This window comes from Patagioenas fasciata, unplaced genomic scaffold (genome assembly GCF_037038585.1).
Source record: "Patagioenas fasciata isolate bPatFas1 unplaced genomic scaffold, bPatFas1.hap1 Unplaced_85, whole genome shotgun sequence".
NCBI classification, from domain to species: Eukaryota; Metazoa; Chordata; class Aves; order Columbiformes; family Columbidae; genus Patagioenas; species Patagioenas fasciata.
In genome coordinates this window covers 42972-61525 of record NW_027288806.1, presented here as the reverse complement: position 1 = coordinate 61525, position 18554 = coordinate 42972, and the positions used below count along the sequence as shown (strand labels likewise).

General features: G+C 51.3%; 1 protein-coding gene and 1 pseudogene across 1 annotated transcript; one reads left to right on the top strand and one right to left on the bottom strand.

Moving 5' to 3' along the window:
• The first annotated feature begins 6724 nt into the window (after window positions 1-6724).
• On the top strand, window positions 6725-10906 carry LOC139826906 (olfactory receptor 14J1-like; annotated as a pseudogene).
• Window position 10907: 1 nt separating this feature from the next.
• LOC136115610 (olfactory receptor 14J1-like) lies at window positions 10908-16561 on the bottom strand. The gene is made up of 2 exons (XM_071803285.1): window positions 16061-16561; window positions 10908-10916 (listed from the first exon to the last, which is right to left on the bottom strand). The coding sequence occupies exons 1-2, from the start codon at window positions 16559-16561 to the stop codon at window positions 10908-10910; spliced, it is 510 nt and encodes a 169-aa protein (XP_071659386.1).
• Between the last annotated feature and the right edge of the window lie 1993 nt (window positions 16562-18554).

Genomic DNA, 18554 nt, shown 5'->3' with positions numbered 1-18554 from the left:
CTCTGTTATCTGTGCATCTGATCTCCCTCATCCTCCATGTATTTCCTCCTGCCCTAACTAAACTGACCATGTCTGAAGTCCCATTTCCAGCAGCTGATCTGCACACAAGCACTTGCAATTGCTCTCTGGATTTCCCTTCCTCTTACTGTTTGATCACTCAGACACTTGTCAACAATCCAGTTGCTGCTTTCACCTTCAAGGAGTTAAAAGCTTCCTTGCCTATCAGTAGTCTGTCTAATTCTGTCTTTAGCCAATTCTTTTATTGTGTTTATTTCATAATTTTCTTTCTGTCTAAAACATTTCTTGCATGTTTCTGCCTTGGAGAAGGTGACCCTCAGTGGTGGCAGTTTGTCCTTGATGTACAGTTGAGGAATGTGGGTTTTTTTAACCATTACTCTTATCAGTGTTATTTAGTTTGTTCAAAGGTAAAGCAAAGTCCCTGTTTGCTGTGTGCAGCCAGGTCTCCAAGGAGAGCAGGTGGGAGCTGGTGCAAAGGAGCTGGCACATCCAGCTGCAGACTGCAGTGGAGAAGTCTGGTGTAAGGAAAAGGGATGCAAGGCCCAGGGGGCCAATGAGAGAAACGATGGGGTTGGGGAGGTGAGGAGCAAGGTTGTGCACACGGTGTGAGAGCTCAAGGGACAGCTTCTCCAGCCAGTCCAGACCTGCTTAGGAGAGACCCTGGATCCACATCAGATAATGCTGCAGTCAGCACTTCCCCAAACTGAACAGTAATGAAATACACCCTTTTCAACAGAAAGACATTTTTATCAGTAGCTTTTTGAAATCTTTCTCCATAATATACACAAAGAACATTCTTTAATTCACAGTACAAGACTAGAAGATGATTACAGGAAAAGAAATGGTTTCTTAGGGGTTTCTTCAGTGTAATGAACCCCATGGTGCATTTGATGCAGAGTCCTTGAACATTTCTCAGAGGCTGAGAGGAGATTGCACAAATCTTTCCAGAAGTCAAAGCCAGAAGAAAAAAGTACTAAGTACCTTGAAGTATTAATGAGTTCCACTGAGGGCAAGTACCAGCAAAGCCTCCCCAGGGACTCGTTAGAGCAGAGGATTGGAGGCCATGGTGGCAGATAAACAAAGGGAAATGTGCAGGCAGCTGAGGTGCTGAGAAAACCCTGGTTTAGCTGGGTGAAGCAGAGAGGCCAAGGCCTGACCCCCAGCCCCTGGGAAGGCAGATCCTGTCCCTCACACATTGCTCAGGGCTCTTCCTGGGCCAGGGGGATGTGGGCTGTGTGGTGCTGAGTGAAGGACAATGCTGTGACAGTTCCCAGCCTTCCTGGCGGTGTGCAAGGAGGCCATCAGGTGTCCCAGTGCCTCAGGACAACATGTCTCCTCACAGGCCTTGGTGGCAGAGGCGATGGCCATAGCCAAGGGGACAAAGACTTGGGTTCTCTTGGTGACATCCAGCCTTGCCAGTGCCCTTTGCCATCTCCACCACAGGTTGTCCTACACTGTCCCACAGCTGCTTCTGTTTCCCTGCAGGCTGTAGACACCCATCTTGCTTCCTCCCCTTGCTCTCACCCTGGTATTTCCATACATTGACTGGTGTGCCTCCACTCTTATGCTCTGTTCCTTGAAACACAAGAAGATGGACTGATCTCGTGCTCCTTCTGGATGATTTCTTGTGCCACAGCACTGCCCTTTGAGGGACATTTCTTCTTCCTCATGTCCAGTCTCCACGTTCCAAGCTGTGCTGTGTGGCAGTGTTTCTCTGCTGTAGAAAGGAGGACCCTGAAAACTACTGACCTGTCAGCCTCTTACCTGTGCTTGGAAGATCATGGCACAGATCCTCCTAGAAGCTGTGCTAAGGCACAAGGAGGACAGGGAGGTGATTTGAGATGGCCAGCAGGGCTCCACCAAGGGCAAGTCCTGCCTGACTAACCCAGTGGCCTTCTACAATAGAGTACAATAGAGTAACTACATGGTCCCTCACAACACCCTTCTCTCTGAATTGCAGAGATACAGATTCGATGACTGGACTGTTTAGTATGTGAGGAACTGGCTCAATGGTTGCACCCAGAGAGTGGTGGTCAATGGCACAATGTCTGGATGGACACTGGAGACAAGTGGTGTCCCTCAGGGGTCCATACTGGGATCAGTACTGTTTAATATCTTCATCAATGACATAGTGGGATCAGGTGCACCCTCAGCAAGTTTGTAGATGACACCAAACTGAGTGGTGTTGCTGATACACCTGAGGGACAGCAGCCATTCAGACGAACCTGGATAAGCTGAAGAAGTGGTTCATGTGAGTCTCCTGAGGTTGAACAAGGCCAAACACAAGGTCCTGCACCTGGGTTGGGGCAACCCCTGGTATCAGTACAGGCTGGGGACGAAGGGATTGAGAGCAGCCCTGATGAGAAGGACTTGGGGATACTGGTGGGTGAAAGACTGGACAGGATCCAGCAATGTGCGCTTGCAGTCCAGAAGGCCAACCATATCTTGGGCTGCATCCAAAGGAGCATGACCAGCAGGTCAAGGGATGACATTCTGCTCCTCTGCTTCACTCTGGTGAGACCCCACTTGGAGTCCTGTGTCCAGCTCTGGGGTCCTCAGTACAGGACAGACATGGAGAGACCAACACTCTCCATGCTCCAACCTCCTTTATGTAGTTGTAGAGTGAGAAGGTCTCCCCTCAGCCGTCTTTTATTCAGACTAAACAGCAACAGTTTCCTCAGCCACTCCTCATCAGACTTTTGCTCCAGCCTCTTCACCAGGACCATTGCCCTTCCCTGAACCTGCTCCAGCACCTCAAGGTCTTTCCTATAGTGAGGGACCCGAAACCAACCACAGTATTTGAGGTGGGACCTCACAAGCACCAAGTACAATGAGACAATCACTAACCTGGTCCTGCTGGCTGTGCTACTCTTAATGCAAACCAGGATTCTGGTGGCATTTTGGCCACCTGGGCACATGCTGCCTCACCTTCAGCTGGCTCAATCGACACCCCAGATCCCTCTTTTCCAGGCAGCTTTCCAGCCCCTCTTCCCCAAGACTGTAGTGCTGCCTGTGGTTGTTGTGACGCAAGTGCAGGAACTGGCACTTGGCCTTGTTAAGCCTCAAATATTTTCCCTCAGGTCATCACTTTGCCCAGTCCAGATCTCTCTGTAGACCCTTCCTACTCTCCATCGGGAAAACATTCCCAACCAATTTGGTGTCATCTGCAAAATTACTGAGGGTGCATTAGATCCCCTCATCCAGATCACTGATAAAGAGATCAAACAGAACTGGCCCCAATACTGAGCCCTGGGGACACCACTCATGACCGGCCACCAATCGGATTTGGCTCTGTTCACCACAACTCTTTGGGCCCAGCCCTCCAGCCAGTTCTTTAGCCATCGCAGATACACCATCCAGGCCAGGAGCTGCAGCTTCTCCAGGAGATGCTGTGGGATACGGTGTCAAAGGCTTTACTGCAGTCTTAGGACACAACACCCACAGCCTGTGTGGTGGATTCACTCCCCACCACAGACTTTCCCTCATCTGCTCAGCCGGTCACCTTGTCATAGAAGGAGATCAGGCTGGTCAAGCAGGACCTGCCTTTCACAAAGCCATGCTGATTGGGCCCGATTGCTCGTCTTGTATGGGTGACCTCACAGTCCTTTCCCAGCCATGTTCCTGCTGTTGGCCTATCCCCTGCAGAGGCAGAAGTGACCTCACAGTGCCCTGCACAGCCATTGGCTTCCTACTGGACTATGAGTTCCTGAGACACAAGTGACCACATGGCATCGTACCCAGCCATCACCCTCCTTGTGGTCCAGTGTGTGAGCAGATCAAACTGAGCTGCTTTCATCAAATTTATCCAATAGATTTCCTATCAAGGGTTTGAGTGGAGAAACGTTCCTCAGAGGAGCTGCTGTATTTACACTGGGCCATTTATACCTCTGCTTCTGCCTCTTTTCTCTCTTCTTCCTCCATCTGTGTTTGTTGAGGAAGGGTCCTGGGCTGAGCCTGGGTCTCCCATCCTAGGAATGTGTATGTTAGTATTATTATGACTGTATAAGGAGCAAAGTTCAGCTAAAAGACACTTGATGTAACAGTCTTGAGACAGATGTTAAAACAAGGCTCAACTAATTGTGCAGGCTCCAGAGTGTCTGCACTGCAAGGACAGTATTCTTTGCAGGTTCTGATTAGGTGTTTTAAAAGTCACTTTTATATTTATTAGAGGAGCAGACTGACCACAACTGAGAGGATTTACATATTTTAGTTTAGCAATTGCAGGCAGGATTCATTCTTTTAACTGGTAAGGACTACATCTTCTGTCTTCAAACACCTCTCCAAGGCAAAGATTCATTGAATCCTAGAATAACTCAGATTTGAAGAGAGCCCTGAACATCATCTTGTCTCACTCTCCTGCTCAAGGCAGGGTCCACCAGGTGAGGTTGTTTTAGGCCTCTGCCCAGCTTTCCAGCATCCACAAAGGAGCTGAAAATGCACTCCATGACATAATGAAGAGGCAGAATAAAGACATTCGACAGTTTTGGCCCCAGTACTCATCACTGAGGGATGCCGCTGGAAACCGGCTAAACACAGGACTTTGTACCACTGATGATATTTGGGCTTGGTCATCCAGACAACTTCCCACCCATCACAACATCCACATCTTTATCCCAGATCTTCCCAAGCTGCTCTAAGGCCACCACAGGAGACCATGTCTGGGGCCTTGCAAAACTCCATGTACACAACGTGCCTTTCTTTCCCCTGCCCATCTGGGTTCAGCAATCCCTTCCTTGTCCTACAACTGCCTGGTGATGGCTGCAGGAGAATGCGACTTGTCACCGTCCCAGCGACAGACGTAGGCTGACCAGGAGCAGCTCTGCACAGCGCAGCAGGGCTGAGGGCTCTGCCTGGGGATCTCAGGAGACGAGCAAGGCAGAGAGAGATTAAAGGTGGTCAGGATCGGGAGGATGACTGAGAGCTCACTGGAGGAGAAACCTTTGCAGTCCTTGCCATGGTAAGTCTCTGGGTGCAGGGCAATGCAGCTGTAGCTCCTGGAGGCATCTCCTAAAACTGGTACAGGCACAGCTGGTGGGATCTGTAAGGAGGGGGCTCTTGTCAGGCAATGTTGAACAGCTGTGAAGCCGGGTGAGCACCCAGGGGTGCCCAGGGCTGTCCTGCAGAGCAGGGACCCTGCCCGGGGAGATCCCCCACTGTGATGTGAGGAGAAGCTGTGGGTGGAAGAAGCAACCCCTATCAGGGCAGGAAAGGTGCTGTGTGGGTAAGGACTGCTCACAGATCCAGCATTTTTCCAAGGCGATGCCTAAAGTACAAGATCAATGCAAGGATTACCAGACAGATAAGGAGCTTTCCTGAGCCTGTCTCTTTCTTTTCCTTTGCCAACTGGTGGGGGGTGCAGGAAGGATAAAATGAAAATGAGCTCTCATGCTTAAACAAGTCACTGAGACTCCTGAACTGCAACTCTGAGTGATCAGTACATCTGCCAGAAGGCTCATAACATCCCTTCACCACCCCTCTGCCCGTGCACAGCACCTGCATCACCTTTGCTGGACCCCTCAGCCTAGTCTGACCTGTCCTGTTTTCCAGCCTGCAAACAGGAAGATGCCCCCAGGCAGTGCCCTGGGAACAGGCAGGATCTGTAGGGCCAGGGGAAGGGCACAGAGGGTGGGATGGGGTCTGTGAGCACTGACAGGGAAGAGACATGGACAGGGAAACACCTCCCAGGGGGAGAATCTCCAGGCAGCAGGGAAATGATCAGAAATGAGAGGAAGCTAAACCTGGAATTGTTATGGGAGGGAGCACAGAGAAAAGTCCCTGTGATCCCCTGCAGTGCAGATCCCTCCTGTGAGCAGCCCCCTGGCCTCCTCTCCCACCCAGCAAAGCCTCTGCCCTCAGGGCCGGGGGCTCCAAGGCATGAAGCAGCTCCAGTGCAGCCAGAGCTCCAGTTCCTCTGCAGAGCACAGGGGCTGAGAGCAGCTGCCCGGCAATGTTGGTGTCTGGGAGGTGGCTGCACAGCTGGGGAAGGGTGACGCAGTCTGAGTGCCCGGCTGCCTCTGCCCTGGCCTCTCTCACACCCACCCTCACCATCTCTGTTCCTTATCATTGGGAAAGTAAGTCTTCACGGCCCTTCTGTGTTAGCAGAACCAGGACAGTCCCCACTGCAGAGCTGGGCTGATTTATCGAGAACCCATGGGCAGAGGCCCTGCTCTTGGTTGCACGTTTGGCCAGCACTAAGCAGGGCTCCAGGCACAGTGCTGGAGAAAGTTGTCCTAGAAAAAGAGTGTCTGTGTGTGACAGGGGAGGGTCCGTGGGAGTTGGTTTGACGTTTGTCAGAGAACTCTTCCCTGGCTTCTCACTGTGCTTTTTTCTCATGACAGTGTGGCATACTCAGGAAAAGCAGATGTCCAACATCAGCTGCATCACCCAGTTCCTCCTCCTGGCATTCACAGACACACGGGAGCTGCAGCTCTTGCACTTCTGGCTCTTCCTGGGCATCTACCTGGCTGCCCTCCTGGGCAACGGCCTCATCATCACCACCGTAGCCTGGGACCAGCACCTCCACAGCCCCATGCACTTCTTCCTGCTCAGCCTCGCCCTCCTTGACCTGGGCTCCATCTCCACCAGTCTCCCCAAGTCCATGGCCAATTCCCTCTGGGACACCAGGGTCATTTCTTATATGGGATGTGCTGCCCAACTGTTTTGCTTTGTCTTTTTCATTTCAGCAGAGTATTCTCTTCTCACCATCATGTCCTATGACCGCTACGTTGCCATCTGCAAACCCCTGCACTACGGGACCCTCCTGGGCAGCAGAGCTTGTGTCCACATGGCAGCAGCTGCCTGGGCCACTGGGTTTCTCACTGCTCTGCTGCACACGGCCAATACATTTTCACTGCCACTGTGCAAGGGCAATGCCCTGGGCCAGTTCTTCTGTGAAATCCCCCAGATCCTCAAGCTCTCCTGCTCACACTCCTACCTCGGAAATTGGGCTTCTCATATTTGGTGCGCTTTTTTTTGAGGGATGTTTTGTGTTCATTGTGCTGTCCTATGTGCAGATCTTCAGGGCCGTGCTGAGGATCCCCTCTGAGCAGGGACAGCACAAAGCCTTTTCCACCTGCCTCCCTCACCTGGCTGTGGTCTCCTTGTTTATCAGTACCGGCACGTTTACCTACCTGAAGTCCCGCTCCATCTCCTCCCCATCCCTGGACCTGGTCGTAACTGTTCTGTATTCACTGGTACCCCCAACATTGAACCCCCTCATCTACAGCATGAGGAACAAGGATCTCAAGGATGCTCTAAGGCAGCTGATGACTGGATGTTTTTCAGGAGCCACAGGCTGCCTGATTTTCCCTGCAAAGGCCTCCCTGTGTATGTCATGACTGGCCAAGTCTGATTTCCTTCTCTACTTTTTTTTTCCACTTGTGATATTCTTGCTCTCAAACAAATGTCGCTATTCAACCCCTGTTGCTAAGGTATCTGTTCATCTTGGGTGACCCAGAGACTTGTGTGAATGGGGAGTTGCTCATTGTAATTAAGTGAAATAAAAGAAGCTACAGCAACTTTTTTTTTTTTTTGGTCAGAGATCCATCTTCTACATAGCCAGAATTAATGGGAAATGAAAACAGCTTTCTGACTGTACCAGGTTTGGAAAGGCTGCTCTGTGCCTGGAGCAGTAAGAGCTCTTGAGGACCTTAAGGACCAGGGCTTTTGTGCTGGCCTGGGGAGAGGGGATGGCATGGAGGAGCTGCAGACCTCTCAGGATCTGCTGGAGAGGAGAGTGAAGGACACACAGGTGCCTCCTTTTCCTATTGCTGTGCATGTTCATCCACCTCTGGGGTGACCCCTCTCTGAGCCCCAGGAGCTGCTGTGCCCTTCAGAGGGGCAGAGGCTGTGGGGTGAGTGCCCAGAGCACCTGCAATGGGCACTGGTGTGGGACCAGCCCTGACTGGGCTTTGCTGGGCAGAGGGCATTAGGGGTAGAGAGAAGGTGGAGGAGGTGGGAGAGACTCGAGGAGCTGGACTGGGTTGGAAAGGACCTGAGAGAGAAACATCAACCTGTATCTCGTGCTGCATGGCCATGCAGGGTGAAGACTCACACCAGGGGTTGTGATGCAGAGCCAGGGCTTGTGTGAGGGATCAAAGACATGCAGGTGCAGAAGAGAGGAGGCTGCTCTGTGCCCTTGGTATCATAGACAGACCAGGAAGGTGGCCCAGGACTTTTGTCACCCCCCAACCACTCATCATCTCTCGTGGGCCATGTCCAGCACTGGCCGCTCAGCTCATGTTTATGGGTGAGGTTCCCTGTGAGACCATGTCCATCCTCCTGCTGGTCTCAGGGCCTGTCTCAGGGAATGGCCAGCCCTGCCCAGCCTCTCTCCCGGCCCAGACCCGGGCAGAGCCTGGCACAGGACCGTCTTTGACCCCATGGGTGACACGACCTCTCCAGGAGCTTGGAGAGGCTGCCTAACAGAAAGGCCATGGGGTGACAAGGCACCATGGACTGATGTGGGCATCACATCAGGAGACCGTTCCCTATCGCGAATGCACTCTGTCCTGTGCTGAGCCTGCACCATGGTCCATCTGTGGGGCAGCAGGGCTGGACTGTCACAGCACAAGGTGGAGGCAGGGGCCACAAAGCTGCTGCCAGGGGTGACAGCAAGGGCAGGTGCAGACAAGGAGTTCATGTGCATTAGCTTTGCTGAGCAGGGATGACTTTGGGAAAGGCAAAGCTCACCTGGAGTTGGTGGCTGCAAGAAAAGTCCAGAGCAAAACCAAGATCTTCAACAACTGTGTCAGAGACCACGGCTGAAGAAGGGAAACACAGAGCTGCTGCTGGGTGGGGAGGGGAATTCAATAACAGCAGACACTGATACTAGTGCTGAGGGACTCAATGACTCCTGTGCCTGGGTCTTTACTGAAACATCTCCCAGGCCTCTGTTCAAGGGGTTCAACGAGGAGAATATTTCTTAGCAGGACCCTCAGGAAACCTCAGCAGGACCAACATCAGTGTCTGCCCCTGCAGGGAACTCACCCGGCAATGGCACAGGCTGGGGATGTCTGGTTGGGAGCAGCTGTGGGAAAGGTCTGTGTGGGCAGGGAGCTGGACAGGAGGCAGCGTGTGCCCTGGTGCAAGGGAGGCCAGGAGCACCCTGGACTGTGTCACCAGGTGCTCGGCCAGGAGGTGGAGGGAAGGGATTCTCTGAAATACTCCATCCAGATCTCAGATCCCAATTCAGGAAGGATATTGGCAAGCAGAAGTGGGTTGAGCAAAGGGCCTCAGGACAGCCAGGGACTGGAGCACTTGTCCTGTGGGGAGAAACTGAGGGTGCCGGGCTTGTCCAGCCCAGAGAAGGGAAGGATGACAGGGACCTCATCACAGCCTGTCAGCACCAATGAGGAGGTCATGGAGAACACACAGCCAGGCTCTTCACCGTGGTGTGTGGCAGAAGGACAAAAGAGAATGTGTGGAAGGTGAAAGAGCAGAGGTTCAGCCAGGACATCAGGAAAAGCTTTTTCCCTAGAAGAAGGGTGGCAAATTCATTTTCACCAGGCGTCACATCAGCCTCATGGTTGCCTTCAAAGGACCGAATGTAATTTTAGGACCGTATAAAAGTAACTACTCCTAGATTTATACACTCCTTAAATTACATTTGGCCCTTTGAAGGCAACCATGAGGCTGATGTGGCCTCCAGTGAAAAAGAATATGACACCCCTGCCCTATGAGCTCAGCCAAGTCCTGTCTCAGGTCACTCAGAGAAGCTCTGCAGCCTCTGTCCTTGCAGGTTTTCAATCTCTGATTGAATCAAGGCTTGAACACCTTGGTGTGACCCAGTTGGTGACAGGTTGGACTGCAGACTCCTGAGGTCCCTTCAACCTCAGTTCTCTTATGATCCCATGGTGATGTTGGGCTCTGTTTCTAACTGGAGCAGAGCAGACGATGATGGGGTAGGATCCACCTGTGCTGTAGGTGACCATCTAAACCAACATCTCAGCCAGGGAACCAGCCAACACCTCAGTGTGACTCGCTCTGGGTAAAGTGTGAGGAGTCCAGGGCAGGGAAGGTTCAGAGAGCATGGGGTGCTATGCAAGACACAAAATGATCTTGGCTTCTTGCTTGTAAACTCATTGTATGTCAGCTAATGTCAATGAAAATTAAAATAAGAAGAACTGAAGACAAAGATCCAAAGCAAAGGAAGGTGTCAACATACTTCTTATTTGTTTATTTATTTATTCACTCATTTATTTATTTATTTATTTATTTATTTGCTATTTATTTATTTATTTATTTGTTTGTTTGTCTTTCTAGGAGGGTTACTTTTCTTTGAAAGAGTTTTCCAGAACTGTGCATGGATTTAGGACACAGATTTCTTCACCTCCAGGGACACAAACACCTGGTGCCAATGTAGGTGGCCCAGGAACCCCTGCCCAGGCTCCACCTGCATTACAAGGTGCTCTGGTCTCCCCAGGTCCTGTGTGATAGATGCCAATTCCTGGCAGGCACCTCAGGTACAGTGGGGCCGTAAAATGGCACTGGCTGTTCATGGTGACACAACAGATGACTGATGTCTGCCTGGAAAGGTGCACTTCTTTGTTGTTGTTTTTTGGTTTTGTGGGTTTTTTGTGGGGCTTTCTTTGTTTGTTTTTTCTGTGTGTGGTTTTTGTGTTTGCTGTGGTTTTTTGGTTTTTTTGGTGTGTGTTTTTTGGGTGTGATTTCTGGTCTTGTTTTGTGCCTTTTTGGTTTTTGTTGTTTTTTTTTTTTTTTTTTTACTTATTAAAACAAACAAAGGAAAAAAAAAAAAAAGCCACAAAAGTGAATTACCGGTAAGTGTACTAAGGATAGGAGAAGATATACTGGTCTTCCCCTGTACTTCTATTACCAACACTCTATTATTACATCTCCCTCATCTTTCAGGAGTTTCCGCCTCTCGTGATTCAATGTCCCTGTCAAAGGACAACTTTCCAGCACTGTCTGGACATTTTCCTTCCCAGTGCTCTCAGGTTTCTCCTCCACTTGCTCTTTGGTCATTCAGTTCCTCTCAACTGTCTGGTTTCTGCTTCGAGCTTCAGGGAGTTACAAACTTCACCCATTCTTCAGAGCTCTAATTAACATGGCAGTCAACACGTTCATTTGGTTTATTTCTATCCTTTCCTATCTCTCTGTCTAAACCAGTTCTTGTGTGGATGTCCCTTGTGGATGGCGGACCTCATCTGATCCAGCTTACACACACAGCTGAGGAAAGTGTTTTACTGTTTATTAAACTGTGCAGTGTTTGCACAGGAGAGCAGGTGGAGCTGGTGCACAGGAGCTGCAGCATCTCCTGCAGAGCTCAGTGGAGAAGTCTGATGTGAGGAAAAGTGATGCAGTCTCTGGTGGCCAATGAGGGAACCGGCAGACTGGGGGTGGGGGGTGAGGAGCGAGGTTGTCCATACAGTGTCCAGCCTCAAGGGACTGTTCTCCTGCCTGTGCAGATGTCTTCAGGAGACCCTCTGGATCAATGTCCAGTGTAGAATGCTGCTGTCACTTCTTCTATACACTGAAAAATGACAGAAAATACCCTGGAAAGAAAAAGCCCTGCTTTATGAAATCTTCTTTGAAATCTTCATCACTAAGTGTCCCATTGAAACCTCTCCAGTTACTTCTACAAGTCTTAAAAGATTTGAATGAAATTACAGAAAGAAACATCACTCGTTAGGGCTTTCTGTGTTTTAATGAGCCCCATGGTGTATTTGGTGCTGAGTCCATAAACCACAGATAGCAAGCACAGACTGAAGAATCTGCTCAAGAAGTCCAAGTCAGAAGCAAACTCCAAAGTATCTTCACGCATTAATGGGCCCCATTGAGGGCTGTTACTGACAAAGCCTCCCCAGGGACTCTGAGAAAGACCAGAGCATTGGAGGCAGTCATTGCATCAGGCAAAGGCAAAGTGCAGCAGTTCTGATGCTGAGAAAACCCTTGGTTTGTTTGATGAGGGACAATGGCCAAGCCTTGAGCCCCTGCCCCTAGGAAGAGAGATCCTGTCCCTCACGTGTGGCTCAGGGCTCTTCCTGGGGATGTGGGGAGTGCGATGCCCAGTGAAGGGCAATGGTGTGACACTCCCTGGGGGTGCAAGGAGGCAATGGGTGCCATGGCCATGACAACCATGTGTCTCCTCTTAGGCCTCACTGGCAGGGACATCAGCCATAGGCAAGGGGACAAAGACCATGGGTCTTTCAGAGACATCCAGCCTCAGCCATGGCCATGTCCATTATGGTCCATCCTACACTGTCCCAGGCCTGTGGCTGTTTCCCCACAGGCTGTAGACACCCCATGTGCTTCCCCACCTTGTTCTCACCCTAGCGTGTCCCCACCTGTGCTGCTGTCTCTCCACCCTCACCAGCTGTTCCTTGAAACACAAAGCCATGGCTGATCCAGAGTCCATCTCAATGACCACAGCCATGTGCTCAGAATGACATTTCTTTATCCTGAGCTCCACTCTGGACCTCCAGAGCTGCAGTTTCTGATGGTTTTCCTTTCTCATGCTGCTTCCCTCTACTAAAAAGAAAAAGTGCCATCATCTTGGAAAGTGATTTTCAACATTTCTGAAGCTACTACTACCTTTTCTTGTCATGATTTTACCACAGCCACCAACTAAGACCATGAGAGCTGCTCACATCCTGCTTCCAGTCCTCAAGTGGGATAAGAGAGAGAACTGAAAGGGAAGAGAGAAACCTGTGGGTTTATAAAAAAATATAATAAGATAATGAAAATAATACACTGCTACTTCTAATATGCTTATACTAAAATACACGTAAAGTAAAATATATGATACTCAGTGCAATCCCCCACGTAACTCCAGTCGTGCTGAACAGGCAGCCCAAAAGAAGCGAGCACCCTGGTCCTGAACAGTTGATCCCAGCAAGAGAAAGTAAAAGTGCAAAAGGCAGAGAGGCCCAAGGGCCAAATGAAAATCAGGAAAACGTCATAAAACTGAACTAACACTGAACTCCCAATAGAATGGAACTTCCAAACAGAGCCAACCAAAGTAGCCGGCAAACCAAAACTAACTGGCTGGAAAGGGCATCTCCAGCGCTATACTGAGGATGACACTAATGGTAGAGAACAGCTCATTGATTGACCCGGATGTCAATCCAGGTGCTGCCCTGTCTGTGTCCCCTCTTGCCAATTTGCATCCCCAGCTGGATGGCCAAAGAAATCCTTGGTTTCCCTGACAACAGCCAAGATCTCAGTGAGTTCTGACATTCCTTTCATAGCAAATGGCAAACACAGTAAAGCTGCTAAAAGACAGAATTAACTCTATCCCAGGGAAGAAACTGTGTTATCTCACTGTTCTCATAGGAAATCTAAACAAAAGACTGTACTGGCTGTGAAGGACAGAGGTTCAAAATGCGTGAAGGACAGAGGTTCAAAATGCATGAAGGAAATTAACTCAATTTCAGTAAAACCAGCACGTTTCCTCAGCCTCCCCTTCACCAGGCTAAAGAAGTTTGGGTATCTCAGCATCTCCACACATGACCCAGACTTTCTCTGGCCACACGACAGCTCCTCCCCGTTCCTCTTCCTAAGGGCCTCCAAAGGGCATGGGGATGGTCTACAGTTTCCTATATGCTGCCTTTTCTGGTGGAGGCCACAGAGGCTGCCAGCCCTTTAGAGGACCCAGGACAGGCCTTGTCCTTCCTCTGGGCACAGCTGGACCCCAGTTCTCCAGCTCAACCCCAGCTCAGGAACCTTGTCTAGGGGTGACTTTTGGGGTAAGGTTAACAAGAGGGATGCGTAAGTTTGTCTTAAGAACATGTGATGAGCACCAGCACTGAAATACCAGAGCAAAATGATGTGGCTTCTGGGTGAATACTTTCTTCAGTGCAAGTCCTGACACAGGGTCCCAGACTTGCTTTCCATGCCACCCTTCACGAGGGATGGTGCACTAAGGGATGGCAAGTGGGGGACACCAATCCTTCTCCAGCTACTTCCCAGGCCTGGTGAAGCACCAGGACAGCAAGGATTTCTGGCCCTGCACCCTAAACTCTGGGTATAATCATGGGGCAGTTGAACAACAGCATTTTTCTCTCCAAGGCCATTTCCAGCCCAGGTCAGCTCCTGTGTGATTTCCCCCATTCCTCCTCTGATCTGCTCTGGTGCTCCTGGTCCCATCCTGTTCTCCCCACTGGGCCCCAAACCGGTAGTGATGCTCTGCAGAGCAGGTTGGCTGCAGAACCATGGGGTGACTGCACACTGGTTGTGCTGCTCAGTGAGGGACACAGATGCAGCTGGATGGGCTGCACCGTCACTGAGCTCTTTCCTGGGGGTCTAAAGCTCTGGAATGGGTCCAGAGCATTTCTTGGGACTCATTGGGTTTTCCGCTCATTTCTGTTCAGCAATCCCTTCCTTGTCCTTCAGGTTCCTGGAAACTGGTGCAGGAAGACATGTCCTATCCCCTTCCCAGGGACAGAGGTATGCTGGCCACCCCTACATTCTTCAAATTCTCCGTCCTGCCCTTCTTGAAGATGGGTTTGATATCTTCCTTTCCTGAGGACCTCAGAACTTCTCTGATTCTGCTGTCACTCTTGGTAGCACAATCCAGAATCATGGGCAAGGGTGAGAGAGCGCTTGAAATGAGCCTGTCCCAGCAGCTGAGATGAATCTCACTGGGCCACTGAGGTTTGTTCCTGGAATAACACACAGAAATGCCACGGTTCCAACAGGCATCCATATCTGAGTTGGTCTCAGGACTCCTTCTGCACCCAGGGATGCTCACAGACAGAGTCTGACCCTTTTGCACATAGAGGCCGTAGTCTCAGTTTCTCTCTGGCCTCCTGTTGCCACTCCAAAGGGATGGGAGAAGCCTCAGCCCTGTGCTGTGTCACCTGCTCTGCACACATCTGAGATGTGCCACGTAATGAGGAATGGACACGGGGACGTACGTTCAAGGAAGAAGATCCCAGTGGGTGGTTTCCCCTGGGCTGTTACTCCCAATGTGAAGTGACCTTGAGACACTGTCTGTGCCACAGGCCTTCATGGAACCCCCAGGAATAGCTGCTGTCGTTAGTGTTCACCTGGATTCATCTCACCTCTCGTACATGATGTGCATGCTCACATCTCATCTCTACAATGCAGACATGGATTTCTGACCTACTCATTCAGTGTCCATCCATGGAGGGAAGAGCAATGTCTGTGAGCTGGGGAGAGAGGCCAGGGCTGGTAGTGCGGGGCCAGACCATGACGATGCCCTGGGGCAGATTCTGTGGGGTGTCCAGTGCACAGGGGCACAGCCCAGCCCCTGCTCTGCTGGTCCTGCAGGTCTCTGGCAGGAGGCCTGGCTGTGAGAGGACACTGCTGTGTGCCAGCCCTGCACACACACACCGTTCAGCTGAACAATGGTGTTTCATATGTGGGTCACTTTCTTGGGCATGTTCTTGAGAGAACCTTTGTAAGAAGACCTAAACCTTGAAGCCCTGCCCATAGGAAATCACCTTTCTATCTGGAAAGGCTGTTGTGAGTCCAGCTCTCTCACAGCAGTGCCCATTGCCTGTCCCTGCCTGCGCTCACAGCACTGACACACAGCAGGACGGGGACCAAGCTGCCAGAGCACTCAGGCCTTGCACCAACACAAGGGATGAGAAGGAGAGTGTGGGAGTGGAACCAGAACAGCTCTGGAAGGCCAAGTGCTGGTTCTCCCTGGCGCTGCTGCCATGAGAGAGCTCTTTTCCCTTCCATCCATTCACACGGGAACTGTCCCTGAAGCTACAGAAAGGTCTTGGAGTTAAGATGCCAGTAGAAAAAAAATTGTTGAAGGTCCGTTTATTTTACTTAAACACATAGAACACGAATTCCTCACTGACACAGCCACTTACTGAGAAAAGAAAAGCAGGCAGCGAATTGCAAAGGGAATTAAAATCTTTTCATAATAAACAAACACAAGGAGAAACAAAAAATACTGCAGACAGGATGAATCTACAATGAGTTAGACTATAACTCTTATATAGAACAAGATAGAGCCAGTTTATAGCTTCAGAAGTAATCCAGTCATCTGTTTCCCCAGGGCATCCTTGAGCTCCTGGTTCCTCATGCTGTAGATGAGGGGGTTCACTGCTGGAGGCACCACTGAGTACAGAACAGACACCACCAGATCCAGGGAAGGAGAGGAGATGGAGGGGGGCTTCAGATAGGCAAACATGGAAGTGCTGATAAGCAGGGAGACCACGGCCAGGTGAGGGAGGCAGGTGGAAAAGGCTTTGTGCCGTCCCTGCTCAGAGGGGATCCTCAGCACGGCCCTGAAGATCTGCACATAGGACAGCACGATGAACACAAAACACCCACATCCTATTAAGACACTAAACACAATAAGCCCCAGTTCCCTGAGATAGGAGTGTGAACAGGAGAGTTTGATGATCTGGGGGATTTCACAGAAGAACTGGTCCAGGGCATTGCCCTTGCACAGGGGCAGTGAAAATGTATTGGCCGTGTGCAGCAGAGCGCTGAGAAACCCAGTGGCCCAGGCAGCTGCTGCCATGTGGACACAAGCTCTGCTGCCCAGGAGGGTCCCGTAGTGCAGGGGTTTGCAGATGGCAACGTAGCGGTCGTAGGACATGATGGTGAGAAGATACAACTCTACTAAAATGAAAAACACAAATGAAAAGAGCTGTGAAGCACATCCCAACTATGAAATATTCCTGGTGTCCCAGAGGGAGCTGACCATTGATCTGGGGAGAGTGGTGGACATGGAGCCCAGGTCAAGGAGGGTGAGGTTGAGCAGGAAGAAGTACATGGGGGTGTGGAGGTGCTGGTCACAGGCTATGGTGGTGATGATGAGGCCGTTGCCCAGGAGGGCAGCCAGGTAGATGCCCAGGAAGAGCCAGAAGTGCAAGAGCTGCAGCTCCCGTGTGTCTGCGAACGGCAGGAGGAGGAACTGGGTGATGGAGCTGCTGTTGGATATTTGCTGCCTCTGGGTATGTGACCTGTCATAGAAGGAAAAGATAGTGAAGATTTACATAAGACTCACAGACCGTCACAGCCCATCACACAACGAGACACTTTTTTTCAAGGAGAACATCCTGGCTGGAGCCCTCGTCGGTGCTTGATGAGTGTTCAATGAAGAGCAGGGTCTCTGCCCAGGGGCTCTTGAGGAGTCAGACTGACCCTGTGTGATTGAGTGGGGCAGGGGCCATTCCTGGGGTTCAGCTTTGTCAGCTGGAACCGCTCCTGGTGCAGAAGGGACTGTCAGCATCTGTACCCCCAGGCCTGAGAAACTGAGTTGGAGAGGTTTGGTGTTTCTCCAGCTCCTTCTCCCCTCCCACCCTGGGGAGTGTTGTTGGGTGTCAGAAACCCTCAGCATTTCTGCTGCACTCAGCGAGAACAGAGCGAGTCCTGTGAGACCAGAGGATGCCTGTAGGTCAGTGCAGAGTGAGGGCAGCTGGTCTGTCCCTCTGTCTTGCTCCAGCTGCCCTGGGCTGGCACCTTTCTGAGATGGAGCCTGATCACACTCCCATGTTACCCTGAAAAGCCATCAGGCACTGCTGAGAGCAGAGGGAGCCAACTCAGACCATGACACGGCTCACCCTTTCCCAAGGTCTCGGCACTCCACATTTAGCCCTGGACACACGGCTCATTTCACAAACTCAACAACATTTTTGCTGTTGTAGCATCTCTGTGCATTTACATGGGGTTTTCAGATAACACAAGGATGCTGTAGGACAGGTTTGCATTCTAGGAGGAAACCTCACAGCTAGGAAGGAAATCTCAACGAGACAGTCAGGAATTCTAAAGATGGCATTTGATTCAGGGAGACTCAACTCATTCCCCAGCCCCACAGACTGCATTACCCACAGCTCCACAGGTCAGAGCAAAGCTGGGACACGTGTTCCCATGGACACACCTGCAGGAAAGGACCCACAAGATCAGGCTGTGACTCTGCAGCTGAAACTGCCATCCCCAGAGAGCCTGACAGCAAGAACAAGATCCCAACAGCAGTGACCCAGAGCAGGGGAGCAAGAAGGACAATGCGGTGAGGGTGGGTGTGAGAGAGGCCAGGGCAGAGGCAGCCGGGCACTCTGACAGCGTCACCCTTCCCCAGCTGTGCAGCCACCTCCCAGACACCAACATTGCCGGGCAGCTGCTCTCAGCCCCTGTGCTCTGCAGAGGAACTGGAGCTCTGGCTGCACTGGAGCTGCTTCATGCCTTGGAGCCCCCGGCCCTGAGGGCAGAGGCTTTGCTGGGTGGGACAGGAGGCCAGGGGGCTGCTCACAGGAGGGATCTGCACTGCAGGGGATCACCGGGACTTTTCTCTGTTCTCCCTCTCATAACCATTCCAGGTTCAGTTTCCTCCCATTTCTTACCATTTCCCTGCTGCCTGGAGATTCTCCCCCTGGGAGGTGTTTCCCTGTCCATGTCTCTTCCCTGTCAGTGCTCACAGACCCCATCCCACCCTCTGTGCCCTCCCCCTGGCCCTACAGATCCTGCCTGTTCCCAGGGCACTGCCTGGGGGCATCTTCCTGTTTGCAGGCTGGAAAACAGGACAGGTCAGACTAAGGCTGAGGGGTCCAGCCAAGGTGATGCAGGCGCTGTGCACGGGCAGAGGGGTGGTG

Excerpts from the sequence above, each read along its gene's own strand:
- LOC136115610 (XM_071803285.1), bottom strand. The coding sequence starts at position 16,561 with ATGTCCTACGACCGCTACGTTGCCATCTGCAAACCCCTGCACTACGGG.